Raw genomic sequence first — 26,885 nt, 5'->3', positions numbered from 1 at the left:
TTTATTGTCGGTAATATATTTCTGAACAATAGATGATAACACAAATAAAGCATCAACAGTAGATTTGCCTTTTCTAAACCCATACTGGGCATCTGACAGTAAACAAATTTATTCACAATAGCTATAAATTCTTTTGTTTATATAGATGCAAATATTTTTGACATACAGCTAAATAAAGTTATGCCTCTATAGTTATTTACCTCATTCTTATCTCCCTTTTTGTGCAAACGAATTATTACTCCTTCAGTCTAATTATCCGGAAAATATCCGCTATCAAGTATTTCATTAAATAAATCACATGAATGTGAAGACAATATATCAATTGACTCAATAAAATATTCATTCAATAGAAAATCGTGTCCGTAAGCCTTTCCTCGTTTCAAGGAATTGAAAGCATCTATGATGTCATTAAATAGATATTGGCCGATCTTAAAAGTCATCAGCATCATCACTAAAGTTGAAATCATGAGTTGAGGCAAAATCCTCAGATTCAACATTAACATTTTGAAATATATCATTTCCTAGTTCAGAAAAGTATTTGAAAAATGACTCTAGGGAAAGATTATTAGTAACAACATTTTTTCTTTTAAAATATTTCCAAAACTCTTTTGGTTTTGATAACCTTAAATATTCAATTTCCTTACCTTGCTTGAGATTATAACAATTTCGTTTTCTCCTCATTATAGCCTTATACCTAGCCTTTAAAAAGCATAATTGTTCCCTATTTGTTGGAGGTTTAAAACGGTAAAATTTTGACAAAGAATATATATATACAACTGCCTTGACCGTTCACATTCATGGTCAAACCATGGCTAAACAATATTTGAGACTGCGTTTTTAATAGTAACATTTTGACGAAATAAAGGATCCGTTACATAATGAATAATAGACGTAAAATTTAACAATATATTATCTATTGACGATCTATTTTGCAAATCAATCTTACTAGTCAGATTGTTTCCAAGAGGTAATCTTGTTAAAAGACTTGATCTAAAATGATTTTTCAAATCTGCAGACCATCTATAGTAAACAAATATTTCATTATCATAAATACAATTTTCAATAACAATATTACAATGTAAACTAAAAGAAATAGGACAGTGGTCACTCCATTCGTTAAAACCAAAAATAATAAAATCTCTAAGGCTTGAAAAATTACCAGGTTTTGTTAATTAAATAATCAATAACAGCCGACCCTTGCCTCGAGAAATACGTGCAATTTCCGATTATATAATCACTATATAAACGACCGTTAACTATTCGAATTCCAGTGCTTTTGCAAAGATCAAGTAAACGATTACCAAACGTGTTACATGTTTTATCTGTAGAGGCCCGGGCTAGGGGTTCATCTGCTACATAATCCTGTAAATCTAGTTCATCATTCAACGTGTCAAATATCACATAATCATGTTTGAAGGCAAACAAGACTATTCCAGTCTCCGACTAAATAAATATCACCATCATTATCAAATTCAAAAATATCATTTTCAATAATTTTAAAAAGATCTACATTATACACTGTCTACGCATGAGAATCGTCACACCATAAATAAATACCACCAATATATACATCTGATTCAAATCTAAAGAATGTTTTATCTAGTTTTAACCATACAATTATGTCATAGTGAATGCGGATAATTTGAATACCGTCTTTCAAAAATTCATGATAATAAACTGCAACCCCACCACTTGATCTCCGTGCATTACGATGCTGAAACTTTCTATAAAGTTAAAAGATACATATCCGTTTAAATCAATATTACTTTTTTGATTTGTCCATGCTTCATACAAAAACACTATATTATATCTATTTAAGATAGAAATAAAGTCCTTATTACATTTTTTATCATCAGTCAGTCAATTAATATTCTACGATAGCACACTCAGATCATCCCCGGCGTACCTCTTGTGGGCGCTGTCCTTGAAAGGATATAAATTGTATATGTCATTGTATACAACTGGTCATATCTACTACATAATCTATAAATGATATATCAGACCACCTCGGATAAGTAAATGTACGATATGGTCATACTTAAAAACGTTATGGTATGCATCAAGTTTATAACCTATGAATAGTATGTATACATGTATATCAACGAGTATAACATGCGACAGATAGGTTTTCCTGTAAACAACATGTAATGGTTAATATAAAAAATAACAACTTCAAAAAAGTTTAAATCCGTAAAGAAAGCAGCGTATGTTGAAGATAATTACATATTAAATTAATAAGTTATAACAACCTATGGAAATATATATATAAATCTGATGTTAGGTAATTGAATTGCTTTAGATATGGGTTACTTTGCTCGAATCCTCGTAAATCGGTGATCGAAACGTAGAACTTTGAATTGCTGGTCTTTTATTGCCCCTTCGTGCAGTAAACGTGCCAACCATTTTTGTCTCATTCCGTTTCTCTATCTTGTGTGTTCTTCCAAGACTCTGTGATTTAAAAGAATGATCAGAACCTTGGGCTACTCCTTTTGCCAGAAGAGGACCATTCTTGTGTAGAAGTAATGCTGGCCAAACAACAAATTCAGTATAGCGTCCCCGTCTTGTGTAGTCCTTAAATGTGGTTGTATCAAATCTGTCTGGGGCGTCCTCTAAAAGTTCTAAAGGCGGGTCTTGTACAACCATTAGCCATCCAATCTCGATACACATTGAAAGATATGAGTCAATGTCCGCAGACCGGTACTCATGGAGACGAAGTCTGGGCAAAATCATCTAATAATGATAAACGAAATAGTGCATCTCTTGTAATCAATGGTATGAATGTAATACTTCATAGAGGAATTTTTAAAGCATTTTGTTCATCTTCATGTCGACCAAATATAATTGAAGGAAAAAAATTTTTTTTATTATTTAAAAGCAGTAAATCAACTGTGTAAGTGTAATTTTAAAAAAGGTAATAAAATCAGTAAAATAAAATCCATATTCATAAAGTTCGTATATAATGTCGTTATAAAACAAGGTAATTGCCTGTAATTAAAGTAAAACGGTTATACAAAGGGTTTAAGAAAAAACAGAAACTGCATAAAAAATAACTAGTATTTCATTTGTAGATTAAATTAAAATAAAGTTTCCTTTTAAAAGGAAAGCTTGCCCAGTTGTGTCATCATCCCATCCCTTTAAAAATGATGGGGTTTTTTTTTTAAAAAAAAAACTCCTAAATCAGCTCTTTATGAAACAGAAATAATTATAAAAAATACTAAATTAAATATTGATGTTTTACATCAAAGACGCCGCCAAATGATGTGAACAGTCAATCAGCATTGAAAATCGTTCTCTATTACAGTTGAATATCCGAAGCACAAATCAATTTCTCCATGTTCTTGGTATGTGCTCGTTTGATAATAAAGTTGCATATTTTTGTGAAAAAATAGAACCTAATGCATAAATTCACAAAGTAATGCTATGTCTGTATTGTTGTGTATATTCGCAATTCTATTAAATCTGGTGTTAAGATAGTAAAAAACCATTATGATACGATACTTTGGTTAAAGTTAGATAAATTGTTTTTTGATTTTATTGATGATGTTTATATTGGCGGTGTTTATATACGGTCGGATGAGTCACCTATATGTAATATTATTAATGCAGATCTTTTTGATATAGTTGAACAAGATATTTTCTATTTCGAAAAATTAGGTACAGTTTTGCTTGCATGTGATTGGAACTGTAGAGTTGGAAACAAAAATGATTATATTTTATGTGATCGGGAAATTCAAGAAATTGATTGCGAAAATTATGACCCCGATAAACAATAGTACGGGCCTCATCCGATACTGTATGTAACACACGGGTATTAAATTGCTCGCAATTGTGTAAGTCAACGTGTATGCGATTAGCTAACGGTAGATTAGGTGATGATTTTGCCACTGGCTCGTATACATATTATTTGTCGTCAGACGTGCAGTACTAGTACATAGATTATCTCTTGTTACAAGAAAAACACTTTTCCCGTTTTAATACACAATTTGTAGAATAGTGAATTCAATATTTATAGCGACCATGCGTTACTTTTTATTTACGATTAAAGCGCTTCACCCGGTATCGATGAAAAAATAACAAAACCCCAACAATGGTGTTTATTTTTAAATGGGATGTCGATTGTAAGGATCAGTTTTAGACGTGGGTATTATAGGAATTTTACCACGATTTAACGATATTTTGAATAGCAATGTTGCCAATTCTATTGAAATAGAACAAATGGTTCTTGATTTTCACATTTAGTTTCCGATGTAGCAGATCCATTATTTAAGCATATTTTTTCAGTAATGGTAATAACCGTTCATATCCAGAGAGCAAATGGTTTGATTCTGAGTGCGCTCAGGCGAAACGAATATATAAAGGTGCATTAGCTTTATTTTAATAATAATAAATCGACTGAAGTCTAGGGTTTTCCCTTTGCAATAAAAAGAAATCTTATAAAAATTTTGATACGTAAAAAGAAAACGCGCATATAAAAATTAAAATGGCAGATGAACTTACCCGTCTGAAAAACCAGTAAACCTAAAGATTTTTGGAAGCATTTTAAAAAACAAGCGAGATACTACTGACTCACAAATTCCTAATTTGATGATTTCCGCGATTATTTTAAAGGGATTTTTTACTGATATTCAAAAGCACATTTATCGAACAAGGTTTGAAAATTTCATAGCAAACAATGATTTCAATATCAATAATGCAACTTTCGAGGAATTAAAAATACTCCTATTACATGTAATGAGGTTACTGTCAGCAATTAAAACGTCTTAAAAGTAACAAATCATCTTGCCCAAGCGATAATTTGTTAAACGAATATTTTATCTCTACAGCAGATATACTCGTTGGGCATTATTACAGATTTATTCAATAAGATATTTGATTCTGGTCACTTTCCCCGAAATTTGGTCTCAAGGCTTTTATAGTGCCATTACATAAAAAAGGCCCAAAAAATACCCCGAATAATTATCGTGGAATAACTCTCATTAGTAATTTTGGAAAACTTTTTACTTCTGTTCTTACTAGAAGAGCTGAAAAATGGTTTGATGATAACAGATGCACAGTTTGGCTTTCGTAGGGGTAGTAGTACAGTCGACGCGGTATTTGTTTTACATAACTTGATAGAACATGTTTTAACTCAAAAAATGCGACTGCCATGCGCTTTTATAGATCTCACGAAAGCATTTGACTCTGTTTATAGAAACGCTTTATGGTTCAAATTGTTTAACATGGGTTTTGATGGAAAAATTTTAAAAATGTTCCAGGCTATGTATACTGTTGTTAAATCATGTATTAAGTATTGCAACACATTCTCAGACTTTTTTGAAATTTCAATTGGTCTCCGTCAAGGCCTGAATAATTCTCCGGTTATGTTTGCACTTTTTTTAGAGGACTTAAAACTATATTTACAAAACAGAATAAATTGTGGTTTGTCAATTTTTGAACTTTGTATCATTTTTTACTCTTTGCTGATGATATGGTGTTAGTAGGACATTCTATAGAAGATTTACAATCCAGTCTAAAACTTATTATATGAATATTTGTACATACTGGGGTTTACAAGTTAATACTTCAAAAACAAAAGTCGTATATATTTAGAAAAAGGGGCCCCTTGAGACAGAACGAAAAACTTTTTTTTATAATAATGAACAATAGACATAGTTAATGATTTCAACTATTTAGGAGTAGTTTTAAATTATACGGGTTCATTTGTTTTACATAATCAATATATTATTGGAAAAGCCATAAAAGCATGTAACGTTCTACAAAATAATATAAATAAGGTAGACTTATCACCATATATTTTCTTTACAATTATTTGATTCTTTTGTTGGCTCTATTTTGAATTATGCATGTCCTGTTATGGGGATTTTCTAAGTCAAAAGATATTGAAAGTGTACATTCTCAAATTTTGCAAATATATTTTAGGCCGTTAAGAAAAGTTCCATCAATAGTGGCTGTATACGGAGAATTAGGAAGATACCCTTTATATATAAACAGATATGTTCAAATGATAAAATATTGGTTGAAAATTTCAAATACAAATAATATTATTTTAATACGATATATAATAACACATTAAAACAATGTTAAAATGGTGTAAAAAATTGACATACAATGTTTAAACTGATATTAGAAAATTATGGTTTTGCAGATGTATTTTTTGAAAACAAATGAAATTAATATAAATGCATTTTTGGTACATTTTAAACAAAAGAGTCTTGGATTGCTTTAAACAAAAATGGCAAGCAGATTTAAACAATAATAGTGTTTTAAACACTCTTTTATTCATCTAAAAACAGATTTAAAATTTTGAAAATTATTTTTAAATACTATCAAATCTAAATATCTAAGGAGTAGTTTTACGCGTTTAAGAATTTCTTCGCATAATCTTAGAATTCAAACAGGTAGATATTGGTAGGAATAGAATAGATAGACAGGAAAAGATTATGCCAAGTGTGTCAATGCTCTGAGATTTGAAGACGAGTATCATTTTATTTCTTATATGCAGTGTTTACCATGAATTTAAAAATTCGATTAATTAAAACGTTTTATTTTTATCGTAGACCCAGTATGTACAAATTCATAGAAATGCTTAAGTCAAACAATAAATCTGTTCTTAACAATCTTAGCAAATTTATTTATTTAGCCATAAGAAAAGAAACGATTTATTGAATTTCATATCCTAGACTTTAAGACTATAATTAAATATTCATTATATTCACTGTTAGACACTTTATTAGTGAACAATTGCAGTTATTCAATATCTAATTCATGTTAATTAAAGCTTATTCTCCATATTGTATAAACTGAAACATTAATTATTCTCTTTCATTTGAATACCAACCGTGACAAAATGTTTTATATGTATTGATGTATAACGAGATACATGTATATGTATAAGTTAAATAAAACTTTCTTCTTCTTCTTCTTCTGAAATTCTAAAATGTTTTTCTGTTGCGACAAAGATTGAAACGTCTGGTATAAGTATAATTGAAAATGATTGGTATGAATTCAAGACAATATGTGCCGAGAATATATCCATTTTTTTAATATTGGTACGAATTGCATAATGTTCGAATGATTTTGAGGACGAACTGTTCTGCAGTGATCTCCCCTTACTGGCCGTAGCCTAACGAGTTTACGGTTGCGGAGGAACCGCCTCTCTGATAATGGACGTGGTTTAGGCTTTGTGACTTGTAATTTAATGATTCGAAAAGTGATATTGATCAAAGTTGTCCTGGTTCCCTTCTGCCCTGTCAACGAAGACTAAATGCGAGCATACGGAGCATCATTTTAAATTTTTGCGACAATTTGAGGCGGAGCCGAACTTCAACAGAGGCGCGAGCAAATGAAGTAAGTAACACTGCCTCCAGTCGTTACCTCTTTCAAAGGTTAAGTTTTAGAACGATCGACTATAGACTGGCTCATTGGCACTTAATTTATTATGTAAATAAAATTAGATAATGATAAAAAGAATATGATATTCAAACATGGCATTATCATTTCACTAAGACGTTTATTCAAATCCCTTAAAGCTCCGTGGCATGTTGTTCATCAGAAAAGCTATTTTATTAGAAAATTTGAGAACAGTGTGATTTTGTTAAAACAAAAACAAACACACAAAATTGAGTCTAAAATTTTCCCCATTGCTGTATGGACAAACGCATATCTGCAAGCGGCGTCTAATAAATTGACCTTATATACCAGTAACAAACAAGGTACCTATGTTTTTACAGGTATACTGTAGATCGAGGGTCAATTTATTATCACTATTTTTTTTAACTATTTGTATATCAAAAAGGGTTTATTTAGTTGCTTTTTTTTTTTTTCTCGAAAAAAAAATGGTTCAATTTTAAAGGGGAAGGTAGGGTAACCCCAAGACTAGACGAGCACCTGTGCCCATTTGTGCGACCAGTGTTATGCATGCAAATTTTGACAAAAGAGGGACCAGAAATCCACTAATTATAACTGAACCGGAACATGCTAACGATAAAAGTAACAACTTTTTGTAAAAACGAATATTTTTTGTCAAAAACGATTTGAAATCTATTCTCTATTGTATAAAACTAATAAAGAAAATAATCAATTGTAACAATACTAATACTGACTCTCCCACATGAAGGAATTAAAAATATCTATCTATCAAACTGAAGTGAAACAAGTGTGCACATTTCATTCCCACTTTTTTCGCAGAGAGAGTCCTTCGTTTTGGCAGTTGCTAATTTCATTTAAATAGCTTTATAGACAAGTAAATGCACTAAAAGACTTCGTTACGTGGTGCCGCAATTAATATGCATGTAACAACTATGTTACATACCGACACAGGATGCGCTATCTGTAGATCAGCACGTGGTAAGGTTAATGATATGCATGGGCTATTTTAGATTACCTACAGGAACTTGAAATTCTATCAATATTAATGATAATATCCAAAATATACCCCCTATACAGTATAAATAAACACAAGGAATGAAACGCCTTTCCCCCACCCCAACATAATTTCATAGAATATTGATAGTATTTCAAGTTCCTGTGGATTACCTTACACTGTAGTTTTAACTCCACGTTAGAATTGCGTTTAAATATAAGACACAGTAGATCTAACTATTGTATAAAACTATTAAAAAACAATAATCACTCATAAAAGAAACTACCTTTTGGGTCTTGAAAACGAATTGAAACGGAACATTTTCGTTTATAATTTATTTCTTCATTCTACTTACGCTTTAAACCGATAAATCAAGTAAAAATAGAAATCCTATTTATATAAACAAACTGAGATTACCTAACACCCCAGTTACACAGAGCCATCGGTGATTGATCGGTATTATTTTTAGTCAAATTATGGAGTGAACCGACGACAGCGTATTTAACACCGATATCACCTATTGGTCACCTGTTTTCCACCTATCAACTGCTATTGGGGAAAGATAAGTTTCATCGGTGAAAAATTACCGATTGAGATTTTTAAACACGTTTAAAATTCTCGATCGGTGAAAATATTTTTAAAATAACCGACGGCAACCTATACCACGAGATATGCAAGCTCTTAATCACCGATATCGCCGATCGGACAAAGATAACCAAATATGAATCACCGGCCATATCTGACGGAAAGTGTTTAACCACTGATGACTAGCAATCAAACACCGATTAAATAGGGATACACCCGATTTAGCTCCGATTTACAAGCGATAAAAACCAAAGGTATCTCAGCATTTAATCATCGACCCATTCCCGTTTGAGTTTGCTTTCTGTCACCGATGGCCGTTTACACAGAAAACCAGAAATAAAATCACGCATGACAACCGATCATAACAGCGAGTAAATTTAAAATTAAATGACCGATTGGGGACCGACCGTCTGTGTAACTGGGCCCAAATTATAAATGCTTTTAAAACTTGTCAGGGGTGTTAAACTTTGTTTCTTGTCCATTGTTTTATTTTTAAATTGGCTAGAACTAATCTTAAGCTGTAGTTGAAAATGGCCAATTTCTCCGAAAACTAGGTCAAATTACCCGAACATTTTGCCCGAAAGGGTACTATAAATTTAAAACTTGTCATTCATTACCATACTCATTTCTTCTTAAGAATAAAGGTCTAATAACTTGTCATATATTTTAATATTCACAATAATTCAATGATTGTTTTTAATCAACAAACGCCATAAATATAAAGCGGCTTGTATCCTTCAGTCGTTTTTCAAAATGGCGGACAAAAAATTCTGTTAAAATGTGATCTATATACTTTCTTTTAACTGATTAAGTACGTATGCGTCATTATATTGCATTAACTTTGATATCAAAATGTTACAAAACGTTTTCCCAACTCAACAAATCATTTAGACAAAAATAACAATTCAAATTAACAATGGAACCCCACAGCTTTACAGCATTTAAGTCAGCTGCCATTTTGCCAATTGAGGATCACTTAACTATGGTGTCTGATTTGTGCCATTTCGTTATTGTGTTTGGTTGTGGTTGTTACAAGTAGCAAAACCTTGAAGAGAGACAGAATGAGAAACATATATAACAATTTATTTTTTCACACACCTTTTTACCTTTTTCAGTATTTTGTAAATATAGGCCCTTCAACCGCAACAACACAAAAAAGATAAAATGATGAGAGGGGACACATTGTTTTCCATGTGTCATAGGGTGAGAGAAATGTGCAGCCTGACTGGAACTCGAACCCGGGACCCTAAATAGTGAACACTTCTGAACCGTGACATACTCCCCTGCTATATTGAAATTCTTCCTCGAATTTCGCAGAGATACAGAGAAATGGAAATGAAATGCTGAGCTAATTATTATTCAGTCACGGTCCCCCATTGGGCGCAAAGTGTCAATGGCTGAGAAAAATATGCAGCCCGAGCAGAAATCGAACCTGGGACCCTTGAAATACCATACCGCTGCTCTATCGACTTAGCTATCTGGCCGCGTACACATCATCTCCCCAAAATAGTGAAAAATTCTTACCCCTGCTATATTTAAATTCATCCTTGAATTTCACAGAGTTACAGAGAAATAAATATAAACTCTGAAGCTATATTCAGTCACGGTCCCCCGTTTGCCCCCCAAGTGTCACAGGGTGAGAAAAAAATCTGCAGCCTGAATGGAACTCGAACCCGGGACCCTCAGAATACTGTACCATGGCTCTATCGACTAAGCTATCCGGCCGCTTACACATAATCTCCGTTAAATAGTGAACAGTTCTGAACCATGACATACTCCCCTGCTATATTGAAATTCAATTCCTCCAATTTCACAAAGTTACAGAGAAATGTAAATTAAACTCTGAGCAAAATCAGTCACGGTCCCCTGTTGGGTGCCAAGTATCACAGGGTGAGAAAAATGTGCAGCCTGACCGGAACTTGAACACGGGACCCTCGGAATACTGTACTGCGGCTCTTAGTCATATTAGCTATCCGGCCGCTTACAAATCATCTCTCCTAAATAGTGAACAGTTCTGATACGTGACATACTCCCCTGCTATATTTAAGTTCATCCTCGAGTTTACTGAGTTACAGAGAAATGTTAATTAAACTCTGAGCTATATTCAGTCACGGCCGTCCTTGGGCGCCAAGTCTCACAGGGTGAGAAAAATGTGCAGCCTGACCGGAACTCAAAAAATAGATAAATACAAAATCCCTAAAGAAAGCCCAACACGGCAAAATTGAAAATATTTAGCGTACAATCGGCTTAAATTTGGCGTTTAATCATACTGTCACCTGTGCGTGACCCATCGATGACTCTTTTTTCATTATTTTGTTCTGTTGCAGTCAAGGGGGCAAATAAAGTGAAGTGAAGAGAGCAAACAAAATAAAAATAATTATTGTGCAGCCTGATCGGGACTCGAACCTAGGACCCCTCGAGTACCATACCACGGCTCTACCGAATGAGCTATCCGGCCTCTTATACATTTTCTCCCTAAAAGCTATTGAGATAATTTCCTGCTATATCTAAATTCATCCTCTTTCTCAGGCTACAAATCAAATTTAAGTGAATTTAAACTCTGGGCTATATTCAGTCAGCTTCAAATTTTGGGTACCAAATGTCCACAGATTGAGAAGAATGTTGCAGCCCGACCGGGACTCATACATAGAGACCTTGGAATACCGTACCACAGCTCTTACTAATTGAACTATCCAGGGGCTTACACATTTTCTTCCCTGAACCGTGACACAATAACTATAGTATTACATCAAGAACTTGCCTTTTTTGTTAACAAAAATAATACCAAATAAAAGGTATTGGGGAAAGGTCTTGTTTATTATAGTGCCTCACTACTGTAAGGGCCAGCCATTTCTGACTTATGAGACACCTATAAAATTTCTTGCATACCATGTACCTCCCAACTCCTACCACTATGCCAGGTAACCATTCAGTTTAACTACCTAGCAGCTCAAGAAGCGACTTTTTAGACACGAGTCCCACGATAAACATTCATACTTCAATTACCTTCCCTGTGGGGGCTTGAACCTTCAACCTCACAAACTGAAGGCAGACACCTTACCACTAGGCCAACGATACCAAATACATGTATACACTGAAATATGTTTGTTTGTTTGTTTGTTTGTTCACATCGACACAGTATAGGTCATATCGCGACCTTCCAGCCTTACTGGTGGAGGAAGACCTCAGGTGCCCTTCCGTGCATAATTCAGGCACGAACGGAACCCCATTAGCTAAGACCACCGACATTCCGTAAGCTAGTGGATAGCATTCCTCACATGAATGAATCAAGTTCCTGTTCGGGGATTCAGACACAGCCGTGAGGGCAAGTATTTGAAGTCCAACGACCTTACCACTTGGCCACGGAACGCCCTGAAATATGTATTTTACCTTTGTGAATTTTTACAAACGACTCTGTTGAAATCTGCAGGGAACCACATTCATTCTGTAAATAAAATTTCCATTTAAATTTCTTAATTTAACAAGTTCCTTCTTATATACATAACTATGGTTTTTTCATTGCTCACTCACCAATATCCTCTAACAAGTGAATATCAATTTGTATGATTACATGAACAGAAATTAAAATGTTTACATGCATAAAAAAAACTTAATAATTTTAGTCCAGTTTGATTAAATATATTATATTTAGGATTATCACAAGATTCTTAATTAAAGTCCTACCAATTGGTAATTTTGTAACATGGTGAGAAAAATTTGCAGTCTGAACAGGACTCAAACCCGTGACACTCAGAATACCTTACTACAGCATGTACAGCTCTACCGTCTGAGCTATTAAGTTGCTTACACATCAACCCCTCTAAATAGTGAACAGTTCTGAACCATTATAATTACTTCTCCGCTATATTGAAGTTTGTCGGTAATACAGAGCTATGTGAATTAACTCTTACAATGTAGCTATATGCAGTCAAGGCAACAAAGTTGGGCGCCAATTGTAACCGGGTGAGAAATAATTTGCAGCCTGACCGGGATTTCTCGAACCCGGGACCCTCAAATTACCATACCATTGTGATCTTGACTGACTGGTGAGCTATCATGGCCAGTACTTGACCATCATTTCCTACCCTTGAAGCTTAACGTGAACAAGTTATGAACCCATGAAATATTTCCTACAATTAAATACAAATACTATGTATTTAAACCCTTCAAGAAAAGTTTGTTCAGTATATCAAAGCAAATTAAGTAAACGAAATCTCTATCCATTCGGGATGTGATCTGTCGTGAGTTGTAACATACTTGATCTTAGGATTCCAAGGTCATGAAAATGCTTCCTGTACAGAATTTCGGCACGGATTCTAGTGCAAAAAAAAAATGCCCGGAATTGACACGAATCAAAATTTCTGGGCGGCCCGTTTTATCAAGTTTTTCGTATTTCTACGACTTTTTTTTTTCGGGTTTCGTACGTCTGCAAACAACTTTTTGAAACGCCCCTTTTTTTGGGGGTATCCCCAGACGTTGTTTTTCTGCAACGTCGCAGCCTTTGTCGTAGACAATAATTCACGCGAGACACAGTCTAGCCAGTGCGCGTTTTGACGTCACATATGAAATCAAAGTACTAAAAGTACTGATGGGATTTACATGATTATAATCAAGCGGATAAATTAACATGATTATTATAAAACGGATAAATACTTTTTAGTATCATACAAAGAACAATTTTATTGAGAAAAACAGCTAATATTTTCTGCACTCGATTAACCCCTCAAAATACTATGCCACGCTACGGTTCCACCCTTAATGCCTGGTCTGTACTGAATTATGTCTCAGAATGGATTGTTTTTGTCAGAGCAAACACGCAGGTTTAATAACGTTTAAATCACTTGATCACTTGAAGAAAATAGCGATGAATGTAAATTTGTTTGTAATAATTAACCAAAATGTAATCGGGTAGTATTTGATTTCGATACACAATACTAAATAACTATAACAACTAAATTGCCAAAAATTAACAGACGCAAAAGGTGGTTTATGTTAATGACCGATCAATCACTTTTTGAAATTAAAACAGACAACTAAAAAATCAAAAGCATTTTAAGAAACGCCAAAAAGTATGATAGTAAATTAAAAGCTAGCTGTCAATTTTTAAATACCACCGGACTTTTCGCGATCAATCGTAACGTCACGGCTATTGTCTATAATAACCTCGAAGTTAATACGGACTGAAAGTATTTATACCACGTGGTGTCAGATGAGAGAGTAATATTTGATAGTGTATTTAAAACGAATGTATGTATATGATATCTAAAGGAAAATAAAGTCTGTTTCTGTACAATTTTGATTGAAAACGTCTAACAATTTTTTTTTAATTTAAATACGCCCATGCACTGGTGTACAATGTTAAACAAACTGACTTAATGTCAACAGGTTGGCATTTTGTATTTTCGGTTTCTATAAAAAATAACAATCAATATGTAAATAATGTTTTGGTTTACTTGATATTGAACATAGCGTAGGTTAGACCGAAATACCGTATCCGTTCTGTGTATTCGTACTATTGTGTTCAGAAGACTGACGGAAAGGGCCGAAAAGTTGCGATAATAATAATAATAATAATAATAGTAATAAAGACTTTATTTACTTTATTTAACGAGAGAACTCATTTGAACAAACATATCAATCTTCCATGGGGCCCTCAACAAGGAACAATTTAAGTCTAACATATTCAATTGGTGTGGCGATTTCACGAGAATAAGGAAGAGTGAAGAGTGCCCGTAATTGTCAGGCTACCCACGATATATATTTATAAAAAACAACAACAAAAACTAAATTATTGTTGTCGAAAGCATTCAAGTATAGTCATTTTTGCAAAGTATTTTCCGAGGAATACGGTACACACTAGGAGATAAGAATAAGTCTTTCTCGTTGTTTGAAACAAAAATATATAATTTGCGTGTATATTATAGATTTACAATTGGCAATGCATCGAAATAATAAATTGCTGTTTTGCTTTTTCTTGGTTTTTTTAATTGAAACGGAACACGCTGTTTTTTTTAATTCTATTCCTATTTGTAATCTAAGTAAAATATTTCACTTTAATGAGTCGTGTATATTTGTTTGTTTATTGTTTTTTGTTTCGGAATTAGATTAATTGTTTATAGGTATTTATTCATATATTTCATGTTGTTTTCTAAATAATCTCCTACTCCCGGCATTGTAATAACAGTTTGGACACTAGATTTTTTTTCAAGTCTTGAAAAGAATTGAAATACATAATTAATATATCATGCAGTTTGTGCAGACTTATTAAATACATTTTTGTTTTGCCTGTATTTCTGAAGAAAGTAGTGGTGAATGTGAAATTATTAAAGTTGTTATTGTAGCAAAATTTTGATTTTCATACAAATTAAGAAATCATTAAGGAACGCGCACTGCTTTTTTAATTGAAACTTAACACGCTGTTTTTGTTTTGTTCCGACTTGTAATTTATATGAAATATTTCACTTTCAAAATGAAGTGTCTTTTTTTGTTTTTTCCTTTTTGTTGTTGTTGTTTTCGAAAAGAGGATTTTTTTTGCATAGATATGTATACGTACGTATATCTCATGTAGTAGTAGTATACTAAATATTCCCCCACCACCGGGATTGCAAATTACGTAGTTCGGATTCTAGATTTTTTAAAAATTTAAAATGCATTATTAATACATCATGTAAATTGTGCAGACTTAATTATTTATATATCTATACTGTGAATTGCAGTTTATCACTAAATTTGATAACTTAAATATTAGTGTTTTCATCCACGGTAACTTTTAGTTAATGCCGCCTTGTCTTGTTGATCGTTTTTATATTAAATTATATTATATTGACTGGTTTTTTTTTCTTTTTAATTTTTTTTTCCGGTGTCATGACCACGGTAACATTCCGGTGTCCTTTATTTGATACCATATGGGTTTTCCTTAAAGAAATATCTTAACTGATGTAAAATCTAGTAAAAGTATTATGATTTATCAAGATTTGAAGAAAAGACGTGAGTAGATTTAAGCGAAATTTTCTTGTCCATGCTATTTAATTTTTATTCTTTTTTTCCACAGAAATCTTTGGAACTCATTATTAATAGATAGAGTATAACCGTAAGGGCATAATTCCTCCAAATGAACGATATTATAGACATTTTATGGGGTATAAAATTTGTATGTTCAGTTTCTTTCTTAAACTTAGAGCGCATGTATAGAGTCCCTATTTTGCGTTTGGCATTAAAAGAAAACAAATAAATACAATTGAAATATGTTTTTATTCTAAAAAAGTTATTTCATTAAAAGTAACGTGCTGAGCATGTATACATGTAAACAGTGATCGCCAGTCTTGACGTCACAGAAACGTCGTACGACAGCCCCAACACTGTCGTAGAGCTGCGACATTTTCTACGACGTCGTAGGCTACGACAAACGTTAATAAAACGGTCTAAACGTTCTGCGACAAAAAACTAGCCTACGACGTGTCGTAGAGCGTTGATAAAACGGCCCCCTGGGGGACGGAAACGCAAATTCCGTGTCATTCCGTCTCACAAGAAAAATATTTTGTTCACTTTTCTGGGCGGAAAACTAGAAAAATTCCGGCTGGAATTTTATTTGGAGCAGAATTTATACTTAAACATTTCATCTTGGACAGAATTTTTAACTTTGAAATTTTCTTGGGAAGGAATCGTCTTCACTATGGGCGGAATTCTATACTTAAACATTTTTCTTGAACAGAATTTCACAATTATAAGATGTCTAAATCATAATTGTACTCTTGTTTTTGCACTTACAGACATTGAAATTTTAACAACTGTACTTATTATTTTTGTTGAAACATGATACTTGACCAATAATTACAGGTGTATTTTAAGAATAAATAGATTTATTTTATTTAGACATTAAAATAGGCTTTCTTTTAGATAATTGTGGCAAATGATATATTGTCAAACTAATTTAGCAAATATTTTTTGTACTGAAAAACAACTGTAATAATCTTAGTGTAGAATTTGAAAACATTCACCTCCAAAATGCTTAAGTTTATAATATAAAGATTTTTCATACAGCTTTTATATACATGAACTGTATTATGAATTTAGGACATCATCTGAAAGCAACATTGGAATAAGAATGCTGTTTAAATTTGAATATACTATAGAATATAGGACAGCCACAGGACAAGATAGTCACAGTCCTTGCCATTTTAAATTCTAAGAATTCATGATTTTGTTATAAAAAATTATAAAAAAATAAACAAAAACAGTGCATGAAATAATCACATATATTATGCCCTTTTCATCTACATGTATATAGAATTGATCAACCAAAATGCCATTTAGGTAAATAATGTACTAGTGGTACCTTTTTATTTATTAATAACAAAGTAGACCATCTTTCTGAATCTTTTAAATATTTATAATTATCTTCAATCAAGATATAGAATCATATCGGTTTGAATCATTTTTTTGTTCTTATTGAAATTTGATTGTGTTCAATAGATATTTCAAGCTCTTTATTACTTGATTTTAAAACCGGAATTAAATACAGAGCATGCACATCAATATCAAATGAACGTTGCCATGGATGTTTTTTATCGTAAGATTTATCGTAAGTGATTTTTTTATCTTAAGATAAAATTTTAACTTACGAGTGCCTTTGTGAAAATAACTTAAGATTTAACTTACGATTATCGTAAGTCAAAAACTTAAGATAAATCGTAAGATTTTTTGTGAAAATGTCTGCTGAGGGTCTCTGGATTGAGTCTTAGTCAGGCTGCATTTTTTTCTCACCCTAGTTGTGATATTAATAAATATTACCTGCATATATTAATGATTTATAATGTTTTAAGTCAATATTGTTAAATATTTAATCATTGTCTATGTAACTTTATTTTTGATAAGACATTGTAACTGTACAACTTCTTAAGTATGAGGGGGAGAAGCCCTTAATTAACTTAAGTGAGTTTTTAGCTGCAGTCTCCCTTACTCCCAGGAGAGTCCAGGACCACCGCAATAAGTTATTGGGATGTTACGGAAAATCCGGGGTGAAATTATTGTTGCGGTCACACTAACCACGGCAGCACTACCATAATTCCGAACTAACCCAGACAGAGCCCCAGTCGAGCCAGGCAGAGCACTGAAAAACCCTGGTGGATTGTAATCCCGTGAAAATGATTACATTGATACATAATTTTTGTCCCCTGCCTTTTTCGAAGAAAAAAAGGGGGATATAGAAATAGGCTCCATCCGTCTGTCCGACCGTCTGTCACACGTTCGTGTCCGTTCCATAACCTTGTCATTTATTAAATGAATCTTAAATTACTTGGCACAAATGTTTGTTATCATAAGGCGATGTGTCATGCGCAACAACCAGACCCCTACCTCCAGGGTCAAGGTCGCACTTGCTCATTCAAGGTCAACATTGTCTATTTAAGGGTATTGTCGTGTCCGGTCCATAACTTTTTATCTTTGAAGGGATTTTGTAAATACTTGCCACAATTGCTCACAATAATGAGAAGATGTGGCATGTGTAACAACCGGTCACCTACCTCCAAGGTCAAGGTCACACTTGGAGGTCAAAGATTAACATAGTCTTTTACAGAGTATATTTCTTGTCCGGTCCATAACTTTGTCATTTATCAAAGGAATTTAAAATAACTTGGCACAAATGTTTGTTATAATAAGACGATGTGTCAGGCACAACAACCAGACCCCTACCCCTAGGATCAAGATCGTACTTGCTCATTCAATGGCAACATTGTTGAGCAACAAACTTGTAACAATAATAAATTTATTACAGAAAAATTATTAAAGAAAAATAAAATAACAAATTACGTTTACAAATACCTGAAGTCCAAATAAAAATGAAATCTTAAATGTCTAGTCTGATCCTGGAATGATCCTTTTTGAATAACACATTTAAATCCAAGTAAAATCCAAGAACACTTTATAATAAATTCCCACAATAAAATCCACAAGAATAATTTAAACTATTTCAAAATAATCCAAGCTCCAATAAATCACTTTATATCCAAGTTGAATAATACTCCAAATATAATTTTCTTAAAAGGTAACTGATGACTTAAAAGATCACTGATGACTTAAAAGGTAATACGAAAGAAAAATGTCTCCTATATATATCAAGCTAAAAAGTTTCTAGAATAGTCTTTCATTTTCTACAATAATCATAATCTAGCAACTTCAACAATAAAGATCATTCCGGAAATTTCTATCTAAATATAATGCATGAGTTTTCTACAACAGTTAAGAAAGTTCTAGTACATACATGTAGTTTATGTTCTAAAAATAGAACAATGATAATATTGGAAATACCAACTGGTCAGATATAAATTATATACATGTAATATGTTGCATACATAACATTGTCTTTTGAGGGTATATGTCGTGTCCGGGCTATAACTTTCTTATCTTTGGAGGGATTTTGTAAATACTTGCCATAATTGTTTACAATAATGAGACAATGTGTCATGCGCAACAATTGGTCACCTACCTTCAAGGTCAAGGTCACACTTGGAGGTCAAAGATTAACATAGTCTGTTAAAGGGTATATTTTGTGTCCGGTCCATAACTTTTTCATATATCAAAGGATTTTGAAAATACTTGGCACAAATAGTCACTATAATAAGACGATGTGTCATGCGCAACACCTGCATCCCTACCTCCAAGGTCAAAGTCACATTTCGAGGTCAAAAGTTAACATAGTCTGTTAAAGGGTAGATATTGTGTCCAATCTAGAACTTCTTTATAGTTCAATGGATTTTGAAATAACTTGGCACAAATAGTCACAATAATAAGACAATATGTCAAGTACAACACCTGCACCCCTACCTCCAAGGTCAAGGGCACAGTTAGAGGTCAAACGTTAACAGTCTGTTATATGGTATATTTTGTGTCCCGTCTTTAACTTCTTCATAGATCAAAGGATTTTGAAAATACTTGGCACAAATAGTCACAATGATAAGATAACATGTCATGCATAACACATGTGTCCCTACCTCCAAGGTCAAGGTCACATGTAGAGGTCAAAGATTTACAAAGTCCATAATTTTTTCATAGATCAAGGGATTTTAAAAATACTTTGCACAAATAATCACAATAATAAGACGATATGTCAGGCCCAAAACATGGATCCCTACCTCCAAGGTCACACTTGGAGGTCAAAGATTAACATAGTCTGTTGTACATTTTGTGTCCCATCTATAACTTCATCATAGTTCAAGGGATTTTGAAAATACTTGGTACAAATGGTTACAATAATAAAACGATGTGTCATGCACAACACCTGCACCCCTACCTCCAAGGCCAAGGTCACACTTAGAGGTCAAAGCTTAACATTCATTTGATTTCTTTAATAAATTTATTGTTGCATTTTCAGATCTAGCATTGATCATAAATTTGGACTGAAAGTCCTAAGATCCATACCTCAATCTTTTGAAATAGCACAATTTTAAGCTTCATATAAAACTTCCCCGAGGCGGGGGACGTTGGTACTTCTGTTACAAATTCTTGTTATTTAATAAAATATCTATTGTTCTAGAACAGTGATTTATGATGATTTTCTGAAAAATCCTTATGCAAGACTGGATGCCGTAATGTCAAGCAAATGTATACCTCAGTGCTTGCAGTGCTTTGATTTAGAATATAATCTTGATCACTTTATCAATCAAATATCTTTTCACGTCTGGTGGCTTTTTTATTTATAAACTATATACCGGAAAAGAAATAAAACACAATTATTTGTATTCATATGAAAATGACGACTCATATGAAAATTCCAGTAAAATGAGCTTTTTTAATACCTTCCCGCGTTTTGGGCAAATATAGCATTCGCACAAAAGTTATACCATAAGATGCGGAATTTATTTTGGAATAAAATAGTATATATAATTTAAAATTATTTCGTGTTATTTGGAGTTTATATAAGACCGTACGTGTGATTATCACGGCACTACTCCCAACCGTGTGATTATAACGAAGCGTGGTAATACAAATAGTAGAATTTAAAAATAAAATACCATTAAACACAGAACTGGTTTTAGAATAAAATAATCATAATTTATCATTCGGATAAAACTGATTAATTATAAAGTCGTGTGTGTGATTATCACGGCACTACCCATAACCGTGCCCTTATTACTCCGCCGCACAATATCACAGAACAGAACCACTTTATAAATTGTTAAAACTATTGAACACAGTTGAAAATTCAAATTGTAAAATTTGTGTCAACAATGCTTGAATAGTAGAACCTCTTGACCTTAAATATCTATTAATAACCTGCTCATTGGAATCCCTTCCCTTTTACGTATGTATTAATATGTTCCAAGCACTAAATATATAAATATAACTTTATATATGTATACAGTCTAAATCGTGAGCAGTTATTTAATGAGGTAGTTTTATAAAGGGGACGTAACTTTGTCAATAATCAATTATATTCAGTTTGAACCTCTGAAATTAAACAATTTTGGCTCATTTGTACATATATTTTTACCGTTGCCCATTTCATCATCCTAATCACAACTGTGTTTTGTCTTATACTTAACCTGTAGGATGCGAATGTGTGTGTATACAATGTTCTCAAATGGAATTCACGGATTGTTGAAAAAAAAACTAAAAACAAAAAGTTTGCCTTTTCCAGTATCTATACACCCACAGATCGCGACGCTATTATGCTAATAAGAGATTTATCAGGTGGTAAAAGATTTAGGCGATAAATAATGTGCTTGTTTACAAAAATTATCAATACCCATATTTGTCAATAAACTGATATAAGGAATGGTGAACACTTCAAACAGTTTCAAACAGTATGTTTCGTGTTTTAGTGCACAATGTTAACTTTCACGCCTAGCGATTTTAAGAGAATTGACACCAATACGTATTATGCATATAACCAACCGGATATGACATTGATAATTTCAATCTAGGTAAAAGATATTTCTTTATCATAATATTTTTCGACATGAACAAGTATAATTTATGTAAGAAAAAATAAAACAAAAATTATGAATAGACGCTTTTTTTCCAATTCCCTGCAATTACTTTTTTCAAGATGCTCCTGTGTGTTGGATAACAAACATATATGTAAAAAAGAAGGACAATTATTTGACACAATTCATTTTAGTAAACAATATTATTAATTCTAGTATGTTTGGTTAAATATAAAACCATGCTGCGATTATCACGGCTTATCACGGCTTTACTGTCGCAGGCGGTTTATACATTTTTTACAGAGATCAAGTTTGCTAAACATCAAAACATTATAAAAGTTTGCATTAACCGTCTACAAAATTGATTTCGGAGAAAATAGTATTATACTTTACATAATTCAAAAATGTTTGATTAAATTAAATATAATTTCGTACGCATGGCCGTTGTATCTTCGGCGCGATATAATCGAACACGTGCACTATTCTAATTTCTAATACAAATTATACATTTCGGCAATATAAGTAGCTCTATCTGATTGCAATTTTATTGATAACCATTATTTAATGTAATAACTTACGTTCAAACGCTTCGATTTGTTAAGATAATGTTATTCTAATTAAGAAAAATGACACATCAATGATTGTCTATTTACATCCCTGGCAAAATATAACAAACACACATAGCTATTATCAATATTTAAAATCACAACTGTCTTGAACACGATAAATATAACACATTCTAAAAGTAGAACTAAAACTTTAAAAAAAATATTTATTAGAACATAATTATAATTATTCATAACGAAGGTTGTCATAATTATTTAAAAATCGGTGCAATACATGCTTTTTAAAACACTCCCGTGTGTTAGAAAATTAATTAATTCCAACAAAAATTATACTATTAGATGCGGAATTCATTTTAAAATAAAATGGTGTGTGATTTAACTATTTTAGAGTAATTCTAAGACCATACGTGTGATTCTAACGGCACTTCCCCTAACCGTGTGATTATTACGCCGCCGCTTGGTAATATTAAAGCTGTAGCGTAATAATCACACTGGTGGAAATATTCCTCATAAATGACAAATCTTACATTATTGGAACAATGTATATCCCACCTATATCCCATAAATTTTTAACGAAGATGAACTTTTTAGATTCGAAAAAGAGGTCTCGGAGAAAGCAGCTAAATATAACTATTGCATTATACTAGGAGATGCGAACGCTCATTGTGCATGTTTGCCTGATTTTCTATGTTTTGATAGGTCAATTGCAAGAGGGCTTGATCTTGATGAAGATTTTGTTAATGACTTTAACTGTGTAGAAGATTTAAAACGGCTAAATATTCCCCTTCAAAGATTATCGCCCGATTCAAAGGTTGATGCCACGGGCTTAAAATTGATCGAAATTTGTCAAACCTATAATTTTTTTATATTAAACGGACGAATCGGCGACTCAAATAAATTCACTTTTAAAAATGTGTCTACGATTGACTATGCACTAGCAACATACAAATGTTTTTAGTATTTTACTGACTTTCGGATATTAGAATCAGACCTTCTTTTCTCCGACGGTCATGCGAAATAATTATAGACATTAATAACTTGCCGCCTAAGTATATCCGCTTCCGACTCAGTTCCGAACGTACCACTTAAAAAAACCCAAATGGGTTAATGACCTTAAGTCTAAATTTGTTATGAACATCCAATACCCTGAAGTCGATAATATAAAAACCAAACTACAAAATATGCAACAGACCCCATCCGCAACAGACATAAACGACATTGCAAATAAAATTTCATCTATTTTCCAAAATGCAGCAGAATTAACCTTCTCATCGAAAAACACATTTAAATTTAAAAGAAAACCAAAAAGTAAACCCTGGTATGGGCCTCAGTGCCAAAAATTTAGGCGTATGTACAATACCGCTAGAAAGAGGTACAACTTACACAAAAGTCATGAAAACAAACAAAATTTAGATAAGGCAAGTAGGTCATATAAGCAGATTATGAATAAATATATCAGTATACATAAATCACGAAATGAAAAGAAACTATGCATCTAGGCCAACCAAAACAATACTGGAATCTCCTAAATAGACTCAAAAATAACAACTATTCCAAAACAAATGACTTGCAGCCAATAACTTGGAAATAAGTTGACTTATCAACCGTTTGTCCTATATTATCATTATTATGAATAAATTAAGCAAATATTTGTTATGTATCATAGTTTGGGGACCTTTCTGTTGAAAATGCGTCCGAGTTAATTAAATCGTATACATATACATGCACAGTGCGTTAACTGGGGTGCAGGTATAAGTTACCCGCACTCCAGAGCATGCCCATTGATTGGCTAATTTTTTCTGGGGTTTTCTTATTGTGACGACAGAGAAAGGCAAGGCGACAGAAATATCATATTCAGATGCTCGTTCATTGGTTCCTTTTTTCTGGGGTTTCATATTGTGACAACAGGAACCGTGCTTTTATGTTTGACTATGATACAAAAGAAAGATCATCAAAGCACTCGGCAATCTGATTACGCCCCCTCGTACAAATCAGGTAGCCTCGTGTTTCGATGCTCTTTCTATTACTTGTCCGTAGTAATGAATATAATTCAAAACAACAATAAATAACCTTACACTATCCAAGCAATGGATATACATCTTTTAAGTGTTCTAAAGTTGTAAGCTAACTTACCGCTTTAATTTCATCAACCACCTTCAATGCCTGTAACTTTCGAAATTCTTTTATTTCTTTCATTAACTGTTGCGACATCCCTAATTTCAAAGGCGATGGTTTGAAAGCCTGAATATAGAGTATGATGAAAATGTCGTGTGCCTATTTATATGATCTTACATTATAATTTTGATCGTTTATTTTTTTCTGTTTCAAATTAATGATGATCATCTCATCGACAATGTCATTGATATATACCAGAAACAACAAGGGACCCAAGATGGAGCCTTGAGGAACTCCAGCATTTACAGTTGACCAAATTGACCTTGTACCAGGAAGAGTTACAGCTTGACGACGGTCTGAGATGTAGTCAGAAATCCATGCAAGATGGCGTCCATCCAACCCAACAGTTTTTAATTTAAAAATGAGTCCTTTGCTCTAAACTTAATTATAAGCTTTGCTGATATCAAAGAAAATTGTCCTAATTTCTAACCCGTCATCTAGAGCTTTGCAAAATGTATTATAAAGGGACGTAAGCTGATTGACGGATGAGTCGCCTGGTGTGAAAGCGGACTGTCAAGTGGAAACAAAATTGTTATCCCTAAAGAAATTATATAAATGTTTAAATACAACAGGTTCAAGACCATTTTTCCGGACAGCATAGTAGGGATATTGGACGATAGTTATTTGGCATAGAAGGGTCGCTTGTCTTGAATACAGCACAAACATGGGCTTCCTTCTAAGACAAGGGAACCTTGCTACATTGAAGAGAACAAATGAAAAGAGAAGATAGTGTAGTTTTGAGTTCCGATGCTGTTTCCCGTAAAATACTGTTACTAATTTCACCAGGACCTGTTACTTTGTTGATTTTAAAGAATTCAAAGTATCTTCTACATCTTGTGAAGTAATGTTTATAATTTCGAGTTTGATTTGTGGTTCGTCAAAGTTAATTGTTGGCAAGTCTTTATCAGAGTTTATAAGTGTGGATTGACTACAAAAATATTTAATAGATTAGATTTGGCTTTGATGTCAAATAGCAAAGAGTCCGAAACAGTGTCGACTAGAGGATGGATTACTTGTTTGTCAGAAGGGGAGATAAAACCTTTGATAAGATTCCACCAGTTCTTTGAGGCATAAGACTCATTTTTAATGATTCTGCAAGCTTTCGGATATGGTTTTCTTTGGTATTCCGAATTAAGGCAACTTCTTCATTGCGGACCTTTTTAAATTTTTCCCAATGAGTTTGGATATTAGTGTGTTTTGCTCTTCGATATAATTTATCGATTTCCTTATATGTGTTGTTAACCAAGGTGGATCGTTTGGCCTTACTATTATGGTTTGTGTTGGTATGCATTTTTTGCGAGCTCAAGTAGTTTATTGGAAAAGGAACATGTGTAGTTATTGATATTATTATCCTGAAATTGGTCCCAGTTAATAAGTTTGATTTTATCTCTTAGTAAATTAAAATTTCCTTGGTTATATAGCAATATTTCTCGCTTAAACGTCTGAGCAGATGGTAAAGAAAACAATGCATAGATTGGACAATGATAGCGCTGGTTCTGATCAAAACTGGTTCTCCTACACCGGAAATGACAACATTATGGCATTATGGTAACTATGAAAAGATCAAGAATCGAAGAAGAGTTTTCTGTAAAATGAGTGGGATTGTTTATTAGTTGTTCTAGATTGAATTGATAGCAGAGAGATTGAAGCGTTCTTGTCATTTGAGGATTTGAATCATTAAAGTTGAAGTCACCCGTCACAATGATGTCGGCTATACCCGAATCGAGAGCCAAACTAAGAGAGTCCTTGATTAAATTGGTGTGGTAAACACTAGCGTTTGGAGGGCGATAGAAAATTGCTAAAAGAATTCGCTTTGGGATGAAGTCATAAGTTCAATATATATGCACTCCAGACCTGGGGGTTCAAGATCAAGTCTACGCTTATAATACAGTGTGTCTTTTACATAAAGAATAACCCCGCCATACGAGTTGTCGGTTCGGTCTTTTCTCCTCTCAGGTTGATGAAAGTGAGATATTCTAATTTCGCTCGAAAACGTATCAGATTTGAGCCATGTTTCTGAAAAAGCAAGAACATCAAAATTTACAAACTCAGCTTCCATGATATCTATATTGTTTGCAGTGCTTTGGACATTATAATGTAAGACAGAAAAGTACCTGTTATTAACCATCAAATCTGACAAAGAGGAAGACGGTGATGAAATGTTTGAAAGAGACGAGTCACACGAGTGTAATGAGGTTAAGGGTCCTGGGTTTGGATGTACGTCGCCAGCTACCATTATAAGGAATAAAGTCCACGCAGATGATACAGCATACA

The 26,885-nt window shown here is 33.0% G+C and overlaps 1 protein-coding gene across 2 annotated transcripts; it reads right to left on the bottom strand.

Annotated features, from left to right (window-relative positions):
- LOC132759599 (uncharacterized) lies at positions 1-24,673 on the bottom strand. Of its 2 annotated transcripts, XR_009629744.1 has the most exons (3): positions 24,570-24,673; positions 1,055-2,730; positions 1-694 (listed from the first exon to the last, which is right to left on the bottom strand). XR_009629744.1 is itself a non-coding variant. In XM_060751413.1 (2 exons), the coding sequence occupies exons 1-2, from the start codon at positions 24,645-24,647 to the stop codon at positions 2,296-2,298; spliced, it is 513 nt and encodes a 170-aa protein (XP_060607396.1). In that variant the 5' UTR covers positions 24,648-24,673; the 3' UTR covers positions 1-2,295. The 2 variants fall into 2 exon arrangements, 1 of the variants encoding a protein (XP_060607396.1); XM_060751413.1 differs by having other exon boundaries at positions 1-2,730.
- Positions 24,674-26,885: the final 2,212 nt, after the last annotated feature.

Source organism: Ruditapes philippinarum, unplaced genomic scaffold (assembly GCF_026571515.1).
Source record: "Ruditapes philippinarum isolate M1 unplaced genomic scaffold, ASM2657151v2 ctg2735_1_1_1_1, whole genome shotgun sequence".
Lineage (NCBI taxonomy): Eukaryota > Metazoa > Mollusca > Bivalvia > Venerida > Veneridae > Ruditapes > Ruditapes philippinarum.
Note: the sequence above shows the minus strand (reverse complement) of the source record. Positions and strands in the feature narration are given on the sequence as shown.

Excerpts from the sequence above, each read along its gene's own strand:
- LOC132759599 (XM_060751413.1), bottom strand. The coding sequence starts at position 24,647 with ATGTCGCAACAGTTAATGAAAGAAATAAAAGAATTTCGAAAGTTACAG. Across the intron at positions 2,731-24,569 it reads TGGTTGATGAAATTAAAGCG|ATGATTTTGCCCAGACTTCG; the intron begins GTAAGTTAGCTT and ends TATCATTATTAG.